This window comes from Protopterus annectens, chromosome 7.part0 (assembly GCF_019279795.1).
Source record: "Protopterus annectens isolate FY-2018-M chromosome 7.part0, PAN1.0, whole genome shotgun sequence".
Taxonomy (NCBI): Eukaryota; Metazoa; Chordata; order Ceratodontiformes; family Protopteridae; genus Protopterus; species Protopterus annectens.
The window spans coordinates 1,631,370,666-1,631,395,647 of NC_056739.1; the positions used below are offsets into that span (position 1 = coordinate 1,631,370,666).

The 24,982-nt window shown below is 37.7% G+C and overlaps 1 protein-coding gene across 1 annotated transcript in view; it reads right to left on the reverse strand.

Moving 5' to 3' along the window:
- The window catches only part of BSN (bassoon presynaptic cytomatrix protein), a 2,988,702-nt gene that overhangs the window by 566,220 nt on the left and 2,397,500 nt on the right, over window positions 1-24,982 (reverse strand). The window contains exons 7-8 of the mRNA XM_044076415.1: window positions 3,180-5,361; window positions 1,766-2,790 (exon numbers count right to left, since the gene is read on the reverse strand). Coding sequence (XP_043932350.1) covers window positions 1,766-2,790; window positions 3,180-5,361 — 3,207 coding nt within the window. The remainder of the gene's footprint in view (window positions 1-1,765; window positions 2,791-3,179; window positions 5,362-24,982) is intronic.

Here is a 24,982-nt window from a genome sequence, read left to right on the forward strand (position 1 = left end):
GTGTGTGCATATAATTACCAAGCACTTGTTAGCTTCAGTGCCATTTTGAAGGTGCAGCCAGAATGTTTCATCCATGTGTATGATAGCTAGTTTGTTTATAAGTTAGAGTTACTTAACCATATTTATGATGTGTTTGCATACAATAAAGCTGCTTGAACAAGAACCCACAATGCTCGCTTGTTTTATCTTGACCTGGCGAGCGACAGGTAAGTTAACAATTAACTAGCACTCTACAGCTGGCATGCATGATTAACGTCCACATCGGTCTGCCACTCAAGTCATCACCATCCATCCATTCCTGCCCATACCTGCTTTAATCATGAATGTGTGTCGTAATCTACATAATCACCATAATGATGAGCAACAAAGTGCAACTACTTCTTTGAATTATCTCCCACTACTCACAATCTGAGGCAAAGTTGGAAGTCCCAAATTTGAAATGTGGTCTAATTAACTGCCTTAAGTCCAAATACTGGTAAGCCAAATATGACTGTTCCTGATGCTCCCCAGACTGTTCCATTGAGAGACAATGGACAGAGCATATGTTGCTTTAATCATTTCTCTAACTCATTTTCATTTGCAGGTTCAAATCCAGTGAGAACAACTTGAAGTGGTTTTGAAGTTAGAATACTCTACATTTCAGAGAATGAAATTATATCCAAAGGCCAGATAAATTGTCTGAGTTCTTCTTCTTGCATATGAATATTGTTGCATACTACTCTTGGGATTTGCTTAATTACCCCAATGCTGCAATTAAAATAATAGCAGTCCATAAAATGTATAAAACAGTTTTAAAATTGGTACAGTCTCTGTACTGCACTTAAAACCTTAAAGCAGTGTACATATGTTTTAGAGTGAGTTTTTACTCTCCTTAAGTACAGCTCTTACTGTCTCTCCTCTATATATACATGTATATGTATATATGTATGTATATATATATATATATATATATATATATATATATATATCTATATATATATATATATATATATATATATATATATATATATATATATATATATGCATATAATATGACTCTGTGATAATTGGTTGAATGACCACAAGTAAACACCTATGGACTTATGTTGATGACGACTGTCTTCAAATGCATAATGTTCCTGGGATGCTCCAAGGGTTACCCCAGACTGGGATAAACCAAAAGCAAGTGTTTTGCAGGGGGGGGGGCAAGCCCACCTGCTAATTATATACCAAATCCGAGATCACACAATTCAGGAGAAAGGGAATATTTCTGTACCAGTGATTGGTAGTGATACTGTTAGGGAAGGTGCTTTTAATAATGTAATGTGTTGGGTGTTGTATGTTCTACTACCAACATAATGTTGTTGATGTGGAGTACTTCTTTATCTGATTACAGATTTTAATTGTCCCTTTACTGTAAGTATAACTTCCTGCATTTGTACAGGTATTACTTACTACTTGTGTATTCTGGAACTTTTTTCCCTGAGCTTCACCTAAAAATGCCCACAACAAAGTAGACATCAATTAAACAATCAATTAAAAAACAGAAAAATCTAAGTGTGCAGCAGTCTACTGTTGTTAAAAATAGAGAAGCAGAAAGCACTAAATGACATGTAAGATAGCATTGCAACAAGAGCAAGACAATCTTCTCTGAAATCTTACTTGCTTCAATAAATGGCCATTAAGCTGTGTAAGTTAATATAGTAAGCATATAAACAATACTACATAATAAATAAACATAAAAGAAGCATGGAAATTCAAAGGAAGATATAGCACTCAAACATACCACAGTTTGTTGCTGACTGCCCGCTTGTGGTTGACGAGCCTGTTGCGGTACAGATTGTTGCTGCACAGCTGTCTGCTGTTGCACAGTTGACTGCAGTTGCTGCTGTTGCTGTAGCACTGCTTGCTGCTGCGGCTGTGTTGTTGGCTGTTGCTGTGATGCTGGTTGTTGCTGCTGGGATACTGGCTGCTGTTGCTGTGATGGTTGCTGCAGTGGTTGCTGCTGAGATTGCTGTGCTTGTTGACGTGATGGTGGTTGCCCTTGTTGCTGTTGCTGTGATGACCTTGTTTGTTGTTGTTGTTGTTGTTGCTGATGTTGCTGCTGTTGTTGAGGAGGTGTTGGTTGCCCTGACAATGGTTGCTGCTGTTGTTGTTGCTGCTGCCTTGTTGACTGCTGTGCAGGCTGCTGTTGCCTTGATGAAGACTGTTGCTGTGATACTGGCTGCTCATGTTTTGCTGCATGCTGTGGTTGTCCTGATTGCTGAAGGCGTTGTGAGGGCTGCTGATGCTGATGCAATGGCTGCTCTGACTTCTTAGAAGATGAAAGCTGCTGCTGTGCTGCTGGCTGTTTCTGTGCCTTCTGTGGTTCTGAAGCATGGTGATGTGTTGCAGGTGGTGTATAGTCTGTAGAACTACCAGAATAAGACTGCTGAGTTCTTTGATCTGTTTGCTGAGATTTTCTTTGAGAAGGCTGGCGAGATTCATGGCGTGTTTGATCTCTTGAATGTGGTTTGGAGGATCTTCGAGACTGCTCATCTGAAGCATGCCTTGAAGAGGAGTAATGCTTTCCTGATTCTCCATGTTGCCTGTGCTCTTTGGAAGAGGAAGAAGAAGAATGACGTGTCTGACTATAATCATCCTGCTGCCAGAGGTCTTCATCAGGTGGCTCATCATAGTCATGGTAAGTATGCTTGATATGGTTCCTTCTTTGTGAAGAAGCAGAATGACCACTGCCATGTCTTGAACGATCACCACGGACATCTCTTGGCTTGCTAAACCAATCTGTCTCCTCTTGCCCCAAATGATAGGCTTCGGAAACCAAAAACAGATCACAGTCAATCTCCAAATCCATCACTGCATTTGGTGCCGAGACTAAAGCCATGCAATAAAATAAAAATGCAGGCAGCTTACCACATGCAGAATGGACCAAAGATCATAGGAAATGGAAGAATGGCCTCACAAAACACAAACAAGATACATCACGTCACAACACTAGACAAATATTTATCAGTATCAGTAAAAGCAAAATAAATACATGCTTTAAGGTCAAGCAAAATGAAAAGAAAAAGGCACATGCCAAAGCATATCAGGCATTAATATTTAATAACAGTCTTCTCAAATAGACATGCTGATCATTTTAACATGGTGATGTTTTTCCTGAACATGCTGTAGGAGACATCACCATAGATCGTCTTTACCTTCACTGTCTGAAACAGCACAGTGCATGTCATCCATGTTGTAACCTTCATCTTGTTTGTATGTATGACTTCTTGGCACATCTTTTACATGATCCTGAACATCAGGCAATGAATGGCTTGAGCCAAACTGAGCTCGGCTGTCAACAGGGATGGGGGAAGGATGTCCACTTGATGATCGAGACATGCCCATTGGCTTACCTAAAGGACTAAGAGGGCTTTCCTCTTCTGAGGTTTGTGATCGCATTGGAGCTCGACCTCGATTCTGACTCATCCCAAGGGCTGATGATTTAGAAGTCGTCTTTTGGGACCTTTCTGCGATGTCTCTCTCATAAGACTTGCTTCTCATGTTGACCAAGTCTCGACTCGATGGCTTCTCCAGTCCATATCCAGAAGACCTTGATCTACTTCCACTGGTGTAAATTCTGTCATCTTCCTCTAGTTCATCTCTGCTAGTTACTCCATAGTACTTTTGCTGTTCATAAACATTTTTCTTCAAGCCATATGTAATTTCTTCTTGAAGCTTCTTTGCTCTGGAGACAACATTGCTGTTGCCTGCAGATGTGGTAATTGTGTAGGATGCCAAATCATTTTCCACATCTTTTGCTTCCTCTATTGGAGAAAACTTGGAAATCTTTTGCTCCATGCCCTGCTTTCTGTGTTTGCTGCGTTTGGAGCTCACTACAGCTGGTGCCAAGCTTTTAGATGAATGCTTGTGAATCCCCACATTAGATGCATGTCTGTCTGTCCGAGATGAGTACTTATAGTCATTTTCTGGGTAGTAATATGATGACCCCCCTGAGCTGCTTTTCAGTCTTCCATTATCAGGACCTCTGTGGTAATTGCTTTTTCCCCTGTGATGGTCATAGACATCCTCTTCAGATTCCTCCTCAACTTTAGAATAGGAGTTAGTATTTACACGAACAGAGTTAGTATGTTCTGTCACTTCAGTTCTCTCCTTTGGATGACGCCCATTCATAGACTGAGGTTGCTGTTCTAACTTTTGGCTTTCCACAGGAGGAGAATTCTCTTTGGTCAGCTCACTAATGTCATCAATCATGACATAATTGCGAGGGATATTCTGTTCAAGGTTTGTGTAGAGATTTTCAGAGGAATAGCTAGTTGAGGGACCTTCTACATTGCTCCCCCTATCAGTTGTTCTCATTTCAGTTGTGGCTTGTTGGTTATAACTACTTGTTACAGGAGTAGTACTAAAAGTAGTCACTGCAGGTGCTAGTGACACCACAACTGTTGGATTTCCAATGATCTCATAATTAGTTGTAATCTTTTGCTCTAGATCAGCAAGTGAAGTCTGTCTGGGTTTTTGTTGGGAACTAAGGAGGTCATTTTGAGGCTGGAAAGATGTATTATGAACAGGCTGAAAAGAGTTTTGATTTTGATATGTGGTTGGTGCTTGGTACAAAGTTGAGGGTTGGTAACCAGTATGACTCTGTGTACTAGGATCTGGCTGATAAGTAGTACTCTGAGGTAATCCGTGTGACTGATAGGTAGTTTGCAAAGAATAAGAGGGCTGATGAGACTGAAAGGTAGTCTGTGTTTGGCTAGTGCTTGGTACTGGATAATGGGGCTGCTGAAACCCTGCATGTTGGTATGTTGATGTTCCCTGGGGGGGTGGTTGTGCTGGTGGATACTGATAAGCATTATAGGATGAAGTAGATGGGTACTGCACACCTGCAAACTCAGTATACTGATTAACTGGCGTTGTATTAGGCCTAGCAAAAAGACCACTACTATCAAAGGCAGCCAATCTTAAGTTATTGAGTTCACTATCAGACATGTAATCTCTATTTTCACCAAGACATCTCAGATAAGAAAAGTCTCTTCTTTCTCTGTCTTTTATTAATGTTTCCTTCCTCTGAGTGATACCCATCTCTAGATATCGCAGCTTGGCATCAATTTCTTTTTCTTCCTCATCGAGCTCTGCCTGTTTCTTGCGGAGCTTACTGGATTCATGATCCACCATCTGAAGATCTTTGTCTACCTCCTTCAACAGGCCAGGCTTTGTAATGGGGATGGATTGGGTTACAGCTTTTTGAGATAAGGTAGGGGAATACATCATTGTATGTGCTTGGCTGGAAAGAAGGGCATGAACTTCTTCTGGTGGTGGGCTAGGGAGTGTTCGTTTCACTTTTCGAACAAGACTACTCTGCTGCAGTGATGAAATCTGTCAAGAAAAAAGTCACATACAATAAATATTAATGGACATCAATACCAAAGTCATAGCATTGTACTTATTTAATTTAAACTGTGTAACTGAACAGTCCTTCTGAGACAAGCTGTTGCCTCATTTGCAGAAGTGACCAGAACACACTTTTGCCAAAAACATGAGTAACATGGCACACAGAACAATGCAGAAACTCAGTCTATAAATCAGAGCAATGGGACCAGTTTGTCATATTAGTATATACCATACATAATTTTGCATATAATACGACATAAAAGAGAGAGAGAGTTAAAAAAGGCATCAGTGATACTAACAGGACGGGGGAAACAGTATTGGAGAATCAATTTTAAAACACAAAAACAAAATATATTGACAAAATCATCAAAAGTACAATGCTGCACCTTTAAAAAAGAGTTAAAAACTTAGCAAAAAAATATAAAGGGTCCCAGAATTCTTTGCAGCTATATCATTCAGTCCCTCTGTTTTAGTCACCATGACGATTATTGTGCATGTTGACAGGAAACTTATGCATGCATGTGGCAGAGAGATTGTGGGACTGGGGGAGGGTAAGTAGGATCTTTATATAAGAAAAAAAGAGTTTTGTGGGCTGTGAAGGCAATAGGTTGACCAGAAAGTTATAACAAAATTAATAAAATACATTTTGAAGGTAAAATTGTTAGCAAACATATAAAAAAAAAGAAAAAGAAGATAAAATTTAAATGACTGTACAAATCAGATAAGATTCACTCATCTTCAAAACTGAGCAGAATTAATGAAGTTATTAATTAGCACTTGACTGAATATTCTTTCTAAACAAAACAATAAGGCTGTCAGTGACTTATTCTTTCATTTTACCAGTAGCCATTATTAAATTTCTTGAACCCCCCCCCCCTCCCGGAAGACAGATTATATCTGGTTTAGGTTCTCCCATGAATACCGAATATAAATGTAGTATATTTTAAATCTTATGCATTCTTAATGTAGCAATGGTAATGATGGCCCATGGGTAAGTTTATTAATGATCGATGTTGGTTACTCCAGAAAGTAAAGACTTACTGGGTAAACAATGCTACAGCAGCTAAACTTATCTTTACACCTGAACCACAATAAGCTATTACTATTAAATCACCAGTTATTTCACAAAGAAGTTTCTTATCTTTTTATTAGTAAGGCTGATATTAGACTGAGAAAAAGCAAACCACCAGCATTTATTTATGCTAGCTAAAAACAGCTTTGCTGTTTTGTGATTGTAAAAAAAAAACGTAAATAAAGAAAAAGAAATGTTTGCGTGTGTGTGTGTGTGTGTGTGGGGGAAGAGATGGAGCAAAATTAAGAGAGAGTGAGAGACTGGGCATATACCTTTCTACTTTGTTAAAGAACTCTACATAAAACCAAAAATGTAAGGGAAAAAGAAGCAAGACAAGCCACATTCTTTTAAGTATAATGCAAATTCACAGAACAAATAAAGAAAGAAGTTTTACATCAACATGCATTTTCTGAACAGTAAGTGTGAAACTATAATACCTGGCTTTACTGACTTAAAGTAATCTTTATTGATTATCAGAAAAATCAAATATTTTTGAGGGACGGAATAAATTAAAATTAAGGGGAGCTGAGAGGCAAGGGGGGAGGGAGTTGTAATGCCTTGCACTGTGCCAATGTTTTCATTCATTTGATCAGAATGAGACAGCTATACTGTACTCAGTCAAGAAGGTAGATGCAATTCCTAGGCAGTGTGTGTGTGTGTGTGTGTGTGTGTGTGTGTGTGTGTGTGTGTATAAATGGACATTGAATCATTTCCTAACTTGTATTTCAGATACTTCTTCCAGCAGGAATGATCTAAGATAGAACAAGTATGAACCATTATGTGGAGGAACTATTTTTACCTTGAAAATATAATGAAAAAATGTTCATACTAATAAAGAAAACAAAAACAAAAACAAATGCAAAGCAATTTAACAACCCATTATCTAAGCACAATAATACCATCTTGGGTGGGTGTTATGAGGGAAATAATAGACCTGCAGCATTGGGCCTCACAGCACCCGAGGGATGTCCATTATGTCCCTGAAAAAAGCGATATGGTCTTGAAACCCACAGATATTTCCAATTGTTAGGACTAGAAAAATTATTTTATGTACTAGCTTCTCCATGTCTATCCTAATACCTTTTTTGTTAGCAGTACTTACTACCTTGTAGCAAATGGGTGGCATTATGACAACCAGTTTTGCCCTCTCATAAACAGTCCTGCTCACTGGTTTACTTAAAACTAGACAAAATGCAGATCCTTCCAGCAATGGTATGATGTCATATTTAACATGCATAAATGACTCATTTGTCATTTACAAAAGGGATATGATAGTGTTGAAAGTTTTTGTTTGTTTGCCCTTGTGTTAACAAAACAAGAATAGATATGACTGAATTTTAAGTGAGCAATAAGGAATAAGAGGGTGTTGGTTGTTGCCTGATAACCACACATTTAGTTATATGATAAGGCTTGGGACGGAAGGTCAACTGTTATTCTACACTTAGGCATGCAGTTATCACACAATCAGTTACTACACTCAGATGCTTTAATATGCTGAAGAAAGGGATATATTTTATAGATTTGTGAACTGCTGATGTCTAATGTATGGCGAATAGATTATTTTATACATTTATAATGAGACTTACATTTATTTGAATACAGCCTATAAAGATATTTTCTCTAGTCTCTGGAAAAAAAGGTATGTTGTATAACAGACATTGTTGTGGTGCTTAGACTGTTTTAAAAAAGGGAAAGAAAATAAAATTAGACGTTGATGGTGTTCACCAGCAAGCTTTGCAGTCTTTTTCTTTTTTTTTCTATTTGTCAAAGGTGAAGATGTGAAAATGCTTAAAAATATTCACCATTGTCTGCCAAGCATATAACATGAAAAATAAAAAGTTGCCCATAACTACGTGCTTTTGCAGATTTACCTTAAGTATGTATGCCATGACAGTGAATGGGGTATTGTTTAAAGCAACATGTACTTGAGGTAGTGAGACAAAATCATGCAAACTCGCAGTATCTTAGCATTTGCATTTTGTTTTTAGTTGGATCATAACCTATTGTTTGAGCGACAGAGAGTAAACCATCTTGTGGACATGTTATGGTGTTTACACCTTTCTGTCTCTTACATGTATCAGTTCTACCTCTGGGATTATGGCTTGCTGTTGTTCCTGACAAGAAATGGCCTGCCATTGTGTGTGTGTGTGTGTGTGTGTGTGTGTGTGTGTGTGTGTGTGTGTGTGTGTGTGTGTATGTGTGATAAAAAAATGTAATTTTACATGAGAACTTTGTAGTAACCTTGTTTTTAAACGGTGAACAGTTTAAGCATCATTACTTCTTACCTTGTGGAATTGGAGGTGATGTTTAGTGTCCTTACCCACTGAGTCTTTGAAGCATAACATAAGAAGTGTATCTAATGCCAATGTAGATAATGTTTTGGCATAAATCTCTCTTTTTGGGGGGGAGGGGAGCTGCATCTATTCTAGCTGTGTGTATTCTTTCATATGCTTGCTCTAAGTTAGTGGATATATTAAATAGCTACTTATGTAATAGTAAATGATAGACACACTTAAAAAAAAAACTTATTTTGTAATGCCAAGGAATATTTTACTACCCATCTATTTATAAAAAGATAACAGGTGAACACTTTAAGTTAAGACACATTTAAATATTCAAGTGGGACTAGAAATGAAATTAAACTGAACTGTATGCATCTAACAAGAACTGTTGTACAGAATTTTAGCACATTTTCAGAATGGTTATATTTAATTAATATTTTTAGTCAACATGTGTCAGGATGTCAACACCACCCCTAAGTATGTCTAAAGGGAAGAAAGTTAACTATGAACCAGTCAGTGTATCAGCAGTCTGCAGACTGCTTTTTTTACTGAACTTTCTTCACAACTCTGTCATCTCTTAATTTTTCTGTCAGTATGGTGGGGTGTCACCCCCTTCATGCACCCAAACTGGGTAGCTTTAAAAAGAGGAAGGCTGGTAATAGGGAGAACCATCCTCCCTTGTGACCAGAATTAATGGAAGACCAAGTTTACTTGTCAATGAATGTGAGAATGACATGTTAATAATTCTAAATAAGAAGAACCTGTACAAAAAGGGGCTTATTGTTTTTCTCCTATAGAACTTAAGGGGGGTAGGTATAATAAGACATTGCTGGACAGACCCCTGATTAATCTTTTAAGATCAGAAGAACACATGCTTTAATATTACTGTTGAGATTTTTAATATATTAATCAAATATATGATTATGAGCATTAATTACGTTTCTAGCATGGGAAATACATTTTTCATAGGTAGTTACAGGACTTATGATCTAGGAGATCATTGTGTACCTAACCTATGTTTCCCATTGTCCCAGAGTACTATCTGGTTACATAACTTGCTCAGTCACACAGTAGGCAAATGGAGGCTGAAGGAATGAGACCCTGGACTACAGCAAGCAGCTTGATAACACTGTATACCATCATCTGTGGTAACTACCAGATTACAAAAATAGCATTTATCATTCTGTAACATGGGCAAAGGAGCATCTTAGATACATGGAGTTGCTGGAGACCGAAACCAAGATTTCAATCATCAGACCATATATTGTACCACTGTGCTACCCCCCCCCCCCCCCCCCAGAAAAAAAGGATTTTCTGCCAACATCCAGGTTTGGACGAGGGATCTTTAAATCTTCGGTCTAACACTACCCATCTGAACTAGATCAGCTCATTCAAAGATGCACTGACAAGGAACTTAACCCATACTGCCATGGTGAAAATTCCTAAACCTATCAACTAGGCTACAATGCAGCAGTTTGAGATTTTGTTTTAGCTGGTAGGTGCAGCAGTTGTGGTCAGTAGAGTGGTTTATTTGACACATTTTTGTAACTGCAGTTTAGTTGCGTTGCATCATTTTGTTTTCTTTCATTCATCATCTCTAACAGAGTTAGTGTATGTTGCTGTCTTTTTGTTTATAATCAAAGGTTAAAGGGCTTGTTCTGTAATCCAACTTCTTTTCAGAATCAGTTTTTGAATGGAAAATATACAGGTGCCCACGTAATAATTGTGTCTGTCATACCCTTATAAGGAAAGTAATACATTGCTCATTTCAAAAATGAAGCAAGTATCCACTGCAGTTCATAGCATTCTGCAGGGGTTAGGGCCTGCCAACAGAAAATAGCAAACTTTTTTTTATTTGAAGAGTTCTTTTTAAGATTTGAACAAATGTGTTGTATGTAGAAAGACCTCATCTTCACAACAATAGGGATATAGTAATCTTGTTTATAAGTTAGGATTATAATGGTAACCGTTTGAGGTGTCAAAACACACTAGAACAATCCATGAAACACGGAGATTGAATGGCTGAAAAATGGACTTATATATATTAAGTTTGAGGTGACTATTTCCCAGCATTTTTTTAGTTTCTTCAAAGTACAGAGATCTCAGAGTTGGTATATATAAGTTCAGGGGATGGGGGGCTTGCCCCCCTGCAAAAAAGAAGTTTAAAGAATAAGATCAGTTTTCAGTAATTTCAATAGGAAAACATTATAACTGAAAATATTAAGAATGTTAGCTAAACGGAAAATAAAATCAATTAGCTAATGGATCAAAATAATGAAAAGATAAGTCTATGAAGAAAGATATAAAGGAAACAAGCAACCTGTTAACTTTTATTGCAAGGTACTGTCAGAATGTGAGAAAAACTGTTAGCAACTTAAGCACCAATGAATTCTATATAGGGTGGCACAGTGGTGAGATAGTTAGCACTGTTACCTCACAATGACAATTTCTCTGGTTTGGTTCTTGTCTTGGCTGACTTCCATATGGAATCTGGTCATCCTCCTTCTTCTTCTGTGGGATTTTTCTGGATGCACTGTCCCCCCTCCACACATCTCAGAGATATACTATAGGTGAACTAGAAAGTCTACAGATTGCCCACAGGTGTGCAGGCCTTTAGTGGGTTAGTATGTCAAATGTATATTCTGCAATGGACCGTCGCCCTGTCCAGGACTGATTTCTCCGCTTTATAGTCACTGAGTGCTGAGCTAGGCCATCAGGTGCCCTGCAACACTAAACTGCATTAAGTGTGTAATCAGCAAATAAATATATGGATTTTATTCACAGACCTCACACTAGAGCAATGGCAACAACAAGGGGCTATGTATTTCTTGCAGGAGTCATAGGCTGACCACATCAAACAGTCCAGTACTGATTTCTAGTTCAGCTGCATCTCAAATTTAATTCTGTCTAGTAATTAGGTAGTAGAAAAAATAACAGTGGTTAGAGGTGAGACAACACAGTGACTAAGAAACAAGTAGAATAATTCAGACTCAATGATATGGCTGCCCAAATATTTGACTTTGGGTCAACAGTCCCACTGGAACAAAATCAGCACTGATGCTGCAGACCAAGGTTAAGAGTAGAGTGCCTGCAGTCAGTACATTTTCCTCAGCATCACAACATGTCACATATTTGAAACAGCACTGCAGCCTTCTGTGGACTGACAGCATGGACCACATACAGAAACCACTCCATAAGAAAAAATCTGCCCTGTCAGCATCCCTGGTGAAGTTCTATTAATGTTGTGTTTCATCAGTCCACATCTGATTTGGACATTATCTGGAGGAAGCAACCCGTCACAGTAGAGACAACATTGTTTCAGAAATGGGAAAGGTACAGACAGACATGACAGTACCTCCTGATGTATTAGACTACAGTGTACAGTAGAAGAGGATAGGAAACCTAAAGGACAACAATGGGATTCTATTATTAAATGCTGAACTTCTCTGTCCTTTTTCTCCCTATTTACTGTCCCTGCTACGAATAAACAATAATACAGCATTTAAAATAGTATAAATTGACTGTTTCTGTCCACTAGAACAGAACCTTACTGTACTGTGGAGGTTTCACTTTCAAAAATCTTTTATCCCACCCTGGAAAAGCTTACTGCAGTCTCCAATTCATTGATATCATCAAGGTCAATGCATACAGGTAGTTTTCTGTCGAATTCCCTCCCCAAATTGACATCACCATGACCGTCCTAAAAACCCACCCATGCTGTGATGTCACAGCTCCCTGGTCCTTCCCCTACCCATACAGATAGTAAAGGCTAGAACAAGGAAACAGTACATTAGTCAAGTCTCCTGCTGTGAGCTGTCAATCACAGCAGGTAACAGGTCAAATTACCCTTAGCATTTTGACAGATAGGGAAATTAGGTGTGAAAGGGGATGGGAGATGAGTCAAAGTTGTACAATTCAGGCTTCAGAAAATATTGCAGTTTAGCCATTCTAAAAAGAAGCAGCAGTAAAAAGCATGTTGAAAGTCTGTTCTGTGGCATTTGCCCAGTTTGTGTTTTAAGTAGTCACTGAACAGCATGAAATGTTACTTAAAACTGACTGAAAGACAGCAATGTATGCATGTAAAATCAATGCAGTCACAGGAACGTAGGAAGAAAGAGGCCTGCGTGATATAAATTTTTACAGACAAGCACTGCATTGAGGGATACCTAGAGGCAGACTAAACAATCAGAACTACTTCAACATGCCAGACCCCATGTGGTCAGACTCAGAAATTATGTATAAAAATATTTAAAAACCTGTAAATAGTCCCAGAGTTGTGTTAAAATATAGGAAACACCAAACCATGATGAAATAAATATGTTTTTTGAGTCTGTGGGTGCGGTTATCCTTTAAGAAAAGTAAGGAAGAAAAGACTGACAGGTATAATGTAGTTTTCAGAGAACTTTGTTAAGGTTATGCAAATTGTATGCACTTTAACAGGACAATTTTAATCTGAGTACTATAGTCTCTTGCACAGCATAAGGAGATGTTAAGTAAATTATTCATGCCTTTTATATAGCAATGTATGACTGCAGTTCTTTTTACTATGTCACATTAGCCACACCATTCCAAAATAGTTGCTGCCGTATCCTTTCTTGATAAGCAGAGAAAATTCAGATGAAAACATACTCTATTGTGTATTTGCATAACAGCAACACTCAAAATTATAGCATAGTTTGAGAATCTTTGGAAGGAGTGTCAGTTTCTTCCTGGTCTACTCCATAGTTTCTGTACTCTGCCATGTTTGACATTTGCTTTAATAAACCTTTTCTTTTAGAGCTAGTACCACAATTATTTTTTCTTTGAAAAGCTATCAATCAGCTACAAGAACTTCCCCTCATTTAGAATCTCTTTCCTTCACTGGTATCACGTTTCTTCACTCTGAGACCACATGGTTAAAAAGCTACTAATTCACAAAGACTCTCTAGTTTTATGACCTCATAGTGAGGAGGGTGAAAGGAGCTGTAATTTAAAGCATATAGTAAAGAGCTGAGAAATCCCAGAGGCTGAACAGATTTATGGCCCCTGTTGGAAAGAAGCAATTGAAGGCTAAAACATCTCTCTCTCTCTTTGAAATTTTCTTTTCCACAAAACCTTGGAATGTGATCAGTAATCTGATACAAGAGCAAGGAGTATAAGTTTCCAGTTTTTTGCTGCGAGTACAATATAATTTGGATCATGTTTTTGGTACAGAGTACAGCTAATGGAGAATCTAGCATATCTGTAGACAATAGGGTGGTGCAATGTGGTTTCACTAGAAATACCAAAATCTCTTGGGGAAAATGAAAGAAATGTTGACATAAAGTCAGGTATACCTGAACTTATGGATAATGCAGTAGCAGAGAGACATATGTGGTTGAGCAGAAGAAAAGTGACCTGGATGGACTTCAGCAACGCTGGCACTGCTGCAGGCTGGGGGTGTCTAATGGCCAAAGGATTGAAGAGTCACACTGAAAGAATGATGAATCAGGCAATGATGCCTGTCAAATGTTTGAGGAGAGTTTTCATGTCAGGGGAGAGGCTTTTAATATGGATTTGTCATACCCAAGAAAACAGCCACGCCAGTGATAGGTCAATCAATGGTGAACCTATTGGTCAGCAGGAGCAGTGGAGTCAGCAGTTATTTATGGTGGCCACCAGATGGAGCTATCATTTAATTAACCATGTATGTTCCCCAACAAAACATTTTTTGGAAAAACTTTATTTTCACCTTTTAGAACATGTTAATAAATATGGACTTTTAACTGACTCCCAACATGGTTTACATATAAGTTGCAGTAGTATAGTTTAGTTTATTGTTTTACAGATGCAATTTAGTTAGCAGAACATAATTATTGTGATGTACTCCATATACCTTAAAAGAGCTTTTGAAAGCATGGATCACATCCTACTTATCTATCATCTAAAAAGGCAGGGTTTGAAATAAATACTTTAACTTGGTGCTAAACTACCTTACTTATAGCACCTTTACTGTATAATAAGGTAACAGTCTATCTGACTTAGGTACTTTAACCTCAGGTGTTTGGCAGGAATCATAGGAAGTTACTAGGCTATTGGGCCTGAGGCCTTTACAAGCCTAGCCAAGAATTCAGCCTGTTCTGACAAGTCAGCACCCAATGCCCCTGAATCAGTGATAACTTTAAAGCAATTTTCCATATTCATTACTGATATTAACAGTATTATCCCTGTGTCTGCCATTCCACTTTTTGCAGAAGATATCTAAATTGTCAGGACAAATCCTAACCTAAGAAACATTAAGCAACAACTAAAAACTGATTTCTACTTCTTTTGAAAATAGATGGAGTTGAATGCACTTTCTATAATCTCTAGAAAAACAGTCTATAGAATTTTTGGTTCTAGTTAAGAAATTAAACTGCAGATGATACTATTATAATTCTTGACTCCTGGGAAACAAACATCAGAAGCTTGAGAGATATGAATATTTGGGTCTCTGGAGGGACTCAGCCCTTTTCATTTTAATAACACATAGAATGAATAGTGAATATGATAGCCATACAGCTGAGAGCCCGCTATACAGTACCTAACAATTTTACATACAACTCTAGGAGGGTTACAGCTAGAAATGTCTTATTACCTAAACTGAGGTACAATCAACCAATAATGTTCTTAACTCTGAGCAGAACACTAAGCTAATTCAAATTTCTGCAAACAGAACCTGGAGGTATATACCTCTTGCCCAACAACTGGAGCATCACTGTCTAACTGTGCAAAAAGCTAACTCGCATTATGTTCCTACACATTCAGCATTCCTATCATCAAGTATTACCTTTGGTCTTCCAAATAAGAGATAATGACTATCAGAAACAACTTAAATCTAAAGATATAATTTTATGACCTACATAACAGCACAAAATTACCTTTAACTCTGTATAACCTCCATATTTATAAGCCATAAGAGGGAGATTTTTTTTTGAAAGATTGTTCAAAGAAACTAATTACTAGCCGCCAGATATTAGAAATGAAACTAAATATACTGAGTTTAGGAATAAACTAATACAACACTTTAAAGAGGTCTATTCTTGCACTTGTACCAAATGCAATGGCTAGTAAATTTATTATCTTTATCCGTCATTAATTTGCAAATTCATACTTTTTACTTTTTTATTACTCTTGTAAGAATTAACAAAAATTTGCATTAATTAATTTAGCAATTATTCGCAAACTGTTCTGGTCAAATGTATTTATTTATCCTGTTTTACTTGGTGTTACTATAGTACCTTTCTATTTTTCTGTGTGATCTTATCATTTAGAGCAGTCTGTTTTTTAAGTCTAATTCCATATCAATGTTTTATGTTCGCTATTAATACTACTACAGCTATTATATCCATTTACAATTTTGTTAGCTTTCTTTAATGTGCATTTACCTATCATCTTATTGCTAGACACAGTTCCTTTTCAGTGGTGACAATGGTTTGCTTAGTGTCACAGAAGAGACAAAAAGGCAGTAGGAATCATGCCCAAGACTACTGCAGTATCTAGGTTTAGCAGTGCAGTCTTAAACTTCTCTACATTACTATCTATATCTATATATATATATATATATATATATATATATATATATATATATATATGTGTGTGTGTGTATATATATATATATATATATATATATATATATATATATATATATGGATCCCCTACACAATGCCGACATTCCAGAATGCCGACAACCATATGGCTGACACCATATGATCGACACTGTAAGAAGTCCACAAAAAAGGAAAATAAAATTTCCTTTAAAAAGCTAGCAGGAGAACTATGCCCCCCGTGCATCCCCACCCCCCTGAACCTTTAATATACCAACTCCGAGATTGCAGTACAGTGCAGGAATGGAAATCTTTCCATTCCACACTATAGTGAGATGCCGGTTCCGCATTGTCAGCATTCCGAATGTTGATCATATGGTGTCGGCCATATGGTTGTTGGCAAACTGAAAGGACCCATATATATATATATATATATATATATATATATATATATATATATGTATGTAAGTTTACTATCAAAATGTGGAAAATCAAAAAAAAATTTCACATTTTGATTGATTTTGTTTTCTGAATTTGCTAATACAAAATTAACAAAATATCAGAAATGGTAACCATGAAATCGACATTTGAACACTGGATGTTCTAATGTCAAAAGTCCATGTTACCGGTAACATTTTTGCAGGGGGGGGGGCAAGTCCCCCTGCACCCCCCACACCCCCTGCATATTATATATTTCAATTCCAGATCACACGACAGTGAGGAAAAAGGTAAATTTCCCAATCCCCACTGTAGTGCGATCTGTTATTAGAATGTCAGTCCTATATTAGCGAATGCACACTACCATTCACTAATGTGGATTTGAACATTTCTGGATTGGCATTACAGAAACTAGAAAACATGCATTTGACCATCCCAATTTTGTGTAAGTGCCATTCCACATTTTGATAGCAAACCATATGTGTGTGTATATGTATGTATATATATATATATATATATATATATATATATATATATATATATATATATATATATATATATACAGGGGCGGCTCGTGGCATCGGGCTGCCGGACTGCAGCCCCCTCAAAATAAAAATTAGAAAACAAAATTATTTTTTAAATTTCGCGGACTTTGCACATGAGCAGTAGTCCCGACTACTGTCGGTCTATGCGCATGCTCAAGGCAGTCCGGCAGTCCCCATAGAGGGACACAAGGAGACGTCTGTGCACTTTTAAAGTGCACAGACTCGCTGGGATTATATGTCGGGTCCGGACTGCAACAGCAGCAGTCAGAACAGTCTCGTCGTTGGGAGGGAGCTTTTACTTGGGATCTCGTCGGGAAGGAGCTTTGCCTGGGATCTCGCGGGTCTTTGTGAGTATTGCGCGGGCAGGATATGGTATGGAGAACAGACAGGTAAGTGTATGGTGCGTTTTACTTTATACTGTGTGTGTTAGCTGGATATGGATATATTAGTGCTTTTAACTGGATGGATTTATTAGTGCTTTTAACTGGATGGATATATTAGTGCTTTTAACTGGATAGATTAATGTGCTTTTCTGGTGTGTGTGTGTGTGTGTGTGTGTGTGTGTGTGTGTGTGTGTGTGTGTGTGTGTGAATGCCCCAGGTGCTCATGGTGGTGTGGTAGGGAATACCTCAGGCTTGAACCCTGTACCCTGTATGCAGGTGTTAAAGACTTGAGTTCCCTACCCACCACCATTTGTAAAAAAATTGCAGATTTTTGCCTCATATTTGATCTGATCTGTTCCTCATAATATCTGTGGTTTGTAAATGTTGCAATGCTTGATATTTGATGGTGTAGTAGTAGCATTGTTGCCTCACAGCTGCAGGTTCTCAGGTTTGATTCTTGGCTGGGGTTCCTTCTTTGTGGGGTCTGTTATCTTCTCCCTGTGTTTGTGTGGGTTTGCTTTTATTTGATGTTGCACTGGTAGCATTGTTGCCTCACAGCTGCAGGTTCTCAGGTTTGATTCTTGGCTGGGGTTCCTTCTTTGTGGGGTCCGTATCTTCTCCCTGTGTTTGTGTGGGTTTGCTTTTGTGTCCTCCCATGTTACAAAGACATGTCTGCATTATTTCTTCCTGGGCCTCTGCTGAAAATTGTTTTTTTGTTGCAAGTCAGACTGTCCTGATTAACAAATGTTAAATAAAATTGACAGGCATTTGAATTTCAGACTTCAGGTTTCTGAATGTTTAATTCCTTGCAGATTTGATGGTGCAGTGGAAATATTGTTGCCTCATAGCTGTAGGTTTTCTGGTTTGATTCTTGGTTGGGGTGGCTTCTGTGTGGAGTCTGCATCTCCTCCCTGTGTTTGTGTGGATTTGCTCTGGTGCCCTGCCATTTTACAAAGACGTGTCTGCAGTATTAATCCCTGCATCTCTGCTGAAAATTGTTTTTGTTCTGTCCGCAGTAAAATTGACAGGCATTTGAATTTCAGACTTCAGGTTTCTGAATGTTTAATTCCTTGCAGACTTGATGGAGCAGTGGTAGTATTGTTGCCTCACAGCTATAGGTTTTCTGGTTTGATTCTTGGTTGGGGTGGCTTCTGTGTGGAGTCTGCATCTCCTCCTGTGTTTGTGTGGATTTGCTCTGGTGCCCTGCCATTTTACAAAGACGTGTCTGCAGTATTAATCCCTGCGTCTCTGCTGAAAATTGTTTTTGTTCTGTCCGCAGTAAAATTGACCGGCATTTGAATTTGAAACTTCATGTTCTTCAGAATACATAGTAGCACAACCTTTTTTTCTAGCAATTTTCTAAGTTTATAAGATGAATATTTTAAATTTGTCCCTATTTTTGGGACTGTATTCCCCCATTATTGGCTTTGTCCAGGTTTTGTGCTAAGGTTGACAGCTATGGCAAGAACTGAATTCACTGAATATGTTTGAGGGCTGTATTCCCTCATTACTGGGTTTGTCCAGGTGTTTTGTACTAAGAGGTTGACAGCTACAGTTTGAACTGAATTCACTAAATGATAGCCATTTAAGTTTCAGTCTTCCTCTCTTTTACAAAGCAGCTGATGTGGCGTAGTGGTATGACCTTGGCAGTAAAATATATGGTGGCAACACAACATTTTATTCTAGCAACTTTCCAAGATTATACAAGCAATGTTTAATGTGTCCCTGGTTTTTGGGCTTTTGACCCCCCCCCCCCAATACATTTTGGCTTTTTCCAGTTTTCTTGAGCTGCGAAGTTGAGATGCAGTTGAGTATTGAGTAGATTTTACAAGGAGCTGAGAGCTGCAGGGGAATAGAAGTTTAGTGCTTTGCCTAGTTAATACTATAGCACAACAGGTTGTCTACTTGCTTTTGATGCAGAAGGCTGTGGGTTCTACTCCCACAAGGGGTGGATGCTGCCGTACTGAGAATATTCTCCTTGGTGAAGATACTAACTATGAGTTCGTTATCAGTTTGCCATCCATTTCCTCTTGCAATATTATTACTAGCTTATCATTTTTTTAATGTTATATATAGGCAATTTATTCCTGAGGGGCAACAGACACTTTATTTTTCGATGAAACCATGAAATATAAAGGTGATTGCTAGCAGCAACCTCTTCATTAGTTACAGATTTCTTTAATGTGGAATTATTTAGATGACTTACTTCAGAGATTGTGCATATTTACTGATAATGGACTGTAGAATTGTGCATATTTACTAATAAAGGTGGACTGTAGAATTGTGCATATTTACTGATAATGGTGGACTGTAGAATTGTGCATATTTACTAATAATGGTGGACTGTGGAATTGTGCATATTTACTAATAATGGTGGACTGTAGAATTGTGTATATTTACTAATAATGGTGGACTGTGGAAGTCTGAGTAGACTTTTTTATGATAAATGTTCTCAACTGGGCAGTTTTACCATTATGGGTGCATATGGTTTGTTTCATTGCTTACTGGAAAAATGTTCAAAACAAATTTAAAACACCCTCTAACAAGTGTACTGTATTGTACAAGGAATAGAATTTTAGTACAATGAGGAAGGTGTATCAAAGAGCACATGTATGTTTCATATGCAAGGGGCCTATGATTCAAAAACAGCCCCAAATTAATCTTTATCTGCCACTGGCAAAATGTATTTTCTTTGAATGTGGGTTTCAATGCTGTTTCAATGAATGTGAGTTTCAAGTGCCCTGCCATTTTACAAAGACGTGTCTGCAGTATTAATCCCTGCATCTCTGCTGAAAATTGTTTTTGTTCTGTCCGCAGTAAAATTGACAGGCATTTGAATTTCAGACTTCAGGTTTCTGAATGTTTAATTCCTTGCAGACTTGATGGAGCAGTGGTAGTATTGTTGCCTCACAGCTATAGGTTTTCTGGTTTGATTCTTGGTTGGGGTGGCTTCTGTGTGGAGTCTGCATCTCCTCCCTGTGTTTGTGTGGATTTGCTCTGGTGCCCTGCCATTTTACAAAGACGTGTCTGCAGTATTAATCCCTGCGTCTCTGCTGAAAATTGTTTTTGTTCTGTCCGCAGTAAAATTGACCGGCATTTGAATTTGAAACTTCATGTTCTTCAGAATACATAGTAGCACAACCTTTTTTTCTAGCAATTTTCTAAGTTTATAAGATGAATATTTTAAATTTGTCCCTATTTTTGGGACTGTATTCCCCCATTATTGGCTTCGTCCAGGTTTTTGTGCTAAGGTTGACAGCTATGGCAAGAACTGAATTCACTGAATATGTTTGAGGGCTGTATTCCCTCATTACTGGGTTTGTCCAGGTGTTTTGTACTAAGAGGTTGACAGCTACAGTTTGAACTGAATTCACTAAATGATAGCCATTTAAGTTTCAGTCTTCCTCTCTTTTACAAAGCAGCTGATGTGGCGTAGTGGTATGACCTTGGCAGTAAAATATATGGTGGCAACACAACATTTTATTCTAGCAACTTTCCAAGATTATACAAGCAATGTTTAATGTGTCCCTGGTTTTTGGGCTTTTGACCCCCCCCCCCCAATACATTTTGGCTTTTTCCAGTTTTCTTGAGCTGCGAAGTTGAGATGCAGTTGAGTATTGAGTAGATTTTACAAGGAGCTGAGAGCTGCAGGGGAATAGAAGTTTAGTGCTTTGCCTAGTTAATACTATAGCACAACAGGTTGTCTACTTGCTTTTGATGCAGAAGGCTGTGGGTTCTACTTGGATGCTGCCGTACTGAGAATGTTCTCCTTGGTGAAGATACTAACTATGAGTTCGTTATCAGTTTGCCATCCATTTCCTCTTGCAATATTATTACTAGCTTATCATTTTTTTAATGTTATATATAGGCAATTTATTCCTGAGGGGCAACAGACACTTTATTTTTCGATGAAACCATGAAATATAAAGGTGATTGCTAGCAGCAACCTCTTCATTAGTTACAGATTTCTTTAATGTGGAATTATTTAGATGACTTACTTCAGAGATTGTGCATATTTACTGATAATGGACTGTAGAATTGTGCATATTTACTGATAAAGGTGGACTGTAGAATTGTGCATATTTACTGATAATGGTGGACTGTAGAATTGTGCATATTTACTAATAATGGTGGACTGTGGAATTGTGCATATTTACTAATAATGGTGGACTGTAGAATTGTGTATATTTACTAATAATGGTGGACTGTGGAAGTCTGAGTAGACTTTTTTATGATAAATGTTCTCAACTGGGCAGTTTTACCATTATGGGTGCATATGGTTTGTTTCATTGCTTACTGGAAAAATGTTCAAAACAAATTTAAAACACCCTCTAACAAGTGTACTGTATTGTACAAGGAATAGAATTTTAGTACAATGAGGAAGGTGTATCAAAGAGCACATGTATGTTTCATATGCAAGGGGCCTATGATTCAAAAACAGCCCCAAATTAATCTTTATCTGCCACTGGCAAAATGTATTTTCTTTGAATGTGGGTTTCAATGCTGTTTCAATGAATGTGAGTTTCAAGGGCAGAGAAGTTTTAATGCTAAGTTTTCATTGTGAGACTGCATTGCTTTGTTTAACAGATGACTTAGTGTTTGTGCTGTAAAATACAAAATAAAACTTTCAAATGAAGTCCAACTCCTCATAGAAGTAAAACAGTATGCACATTAGTGTTTATGGTAAATGGAGTGAAATAGCCAAGTAATGGTTCATTGGAATGGCTGCAGAGGCTTCATTCAACCATTATTTTGTCAGGGGGGAAGGGCAGCAAACTCAGACAGGCCCAGCTGAACTATACCTCCCAACTGTCCAGATTTTCAAAGAATGAATAGATTTATTTTCTTATTTTTGGTTTGTTGTTCATAAAATTTGTAGTTTTAATTCCTAAATGATTTGCCAGAAGTCACTAAATAATAAGTTTCAGACTTCATAACCTTCAGAAAAATGCATGTTAAAGTAAGAGCTGTGCTATCAACTGTCTCAATTTATACAAGAGCAATTTTTAGTACTGTTTATATGTGCCCCCAATATATTTGGCCTTGTTCAGATTTACTGCATTAACAGGTTGAGAGGTACATGCAAATAAATTGCTTTATAGAATTAGGCATAGCCAACCTCTCAACTGTCCCCAATTTTTGGCTCAAAATGTTGCTCTTCCCCCTAATAATCCCTCCACAAAAGAGCAATTTTGGAAGAAAACATGGAGGGTTTACAATTAAGAAATAACTGTAATAATCAAAGTTATAGATTACTTGAAATGCATGTAGATTCTTTTATTTTGTCAGCTGCTCAAGGTAGCAGTACTAATATTAAAGTGTCCCTTCTTTGACAGGTAGCAGCTGTATTGTGTGTCTATTTTATATTTTTGCATCACATTTTTGGTCCATTTTTCATAAAATTGTGTTTTTGGCAAATTAGTGACAAATCACTAAAGACTGAAGTTAGAAAATGACAGACATTTGAGTTTCAGATTTTATACCCTTCAGAAAATTCATACTAATGCAAGACCTATTCTATTATCTTTCTAAGTTTATTAGAGCAATATTTAAAAATTGTCCTTATTGTTGGGCCTTTGTCCCACTTCTGTGTATGGCTTTGTCCAGATTTCTTGCTCTTGAGGTTGAGAGGTATGACAAATGTGTCAGGGCCATCACAGTCAGCCAGAGAGATTTCAAATTGTGACATGCTTGTTGCACCCTACTCCCCCATGTAGTGACTCTGGATGTGTCAAAGCAAGGCAAGGAGTAGTTGTATCTACCTTGGATGGGGAGGACACACTGCATAAGTACTACAGTGGCTTTTCATCTGTCCTTGATTTTGCAGAATGGTCTGGTTTCTGTCATATTTTTGTACTGTTGATTTATGCTTATTACTCAGATTTATGCTTATTACTCAAAGTGCCTGTTGCTCTGTGTTTAAGTAGCAATGCTTTAATGACCATAAGGTAAGCTTGTCTGACATCGTAAGATGCAAGTAAGCTTTAATAAGCATACTGTTAAACAATTGCCAACATTGAAAGCCTTTCTGTTGTTGTCATGCAGAGAATACTTGACTAGATAATGTATAAGCCTTGGGTATTAAAGGACAGGATTCCATTATTTTAAAAAGCTCATTACACTTGTTGGAGACTTCCAGTCATCTCTACAGACTTTACCCGTAAACTAAACAGAATGCCAATCATGTGTGGTCCATAACCTGTACAGTAATCCTTTAAGCAATGTATCTTGAGCTTGTTTCTTGTTTGCTTTTCATTTTTTACTTTTATCATGTTTTCCCCATGAAACAAGTTGTCAGGCAGCAGGTCTTTTTGGATAAGAAACATTTTTACAAGTGGGGCATCACATAGATTTCTACTTTCAGCATGTTACTTGGTACTTTAATAAAGCTGAATATATTATAATTAGAACTGCAGTGCAAGGAGAAGTGGTTTGAGTTGAGTGCTTCTGGTTTTTCTTATACTTGATTTTGACTGGCATTCCAGTAATGTATTTAAAAAGTAATTTATTTTTTCATGCCTCACAACCTTTTGTTTCCATCTAGATATTAAGTAAGCTGTCATGCAGCCAATGCATTGAAATATTTTTATTCTTCTACACTTATTTTTGTCTTGATTGGACTTTCATAATGATGGTTTGCCACCCAGGGCAGCGTATTTAATTAAAGTTAGTTTTTTGTGGTTTTGTGCATAGCTCCTCCCCTTTATGGCTGACCACACCCCTTCCCTTTGACCCCACCCATTCCACGTCTCCTGCAGCCCCCCTGTGATTTGAAGTCACCAGCCGCCACTGTATATATATATCTTAATATCTTAGTTACATATCACAGTACAACTACTGCCCTTCTAATGTTGACAGATATAAGACATTACAGTAGCAATTCAGGTCTTCTATTTCTGGATCTATCAAAGGCATTCAAACTCAGCTAATCATCAAATTCTCATAACTAAACTCTCTTACTATGGGCTGTCACCCTCCTCAATTAACTGTTTTTTTAGTTACCTGAATAACTGGTCCCAGACATGGAACTGGCAAGATGATTTCTCTTCTTTCCTTCCTATATCCATTGGAGTCTCACAAGACCACATCCTTTGACAACAACTGTTTAACTTTTTTATCAGTAGCCTAAACACAGCAGCTAAATAGGCCACCAAAGTACAATACACAGATGGCTCCACTCTAATATGTTACTAGGACAGAACACATGCTCCAAACCCTCACCTACAAATCCTTCTCCTCCACAGATGCATGGCTCAACAACTCACAACTCCTCCAGAATACAAAATAAATAAATAATAAATAAACAGAGTACTAATGTTCACTTCCAGCTCTATCTTCTCCC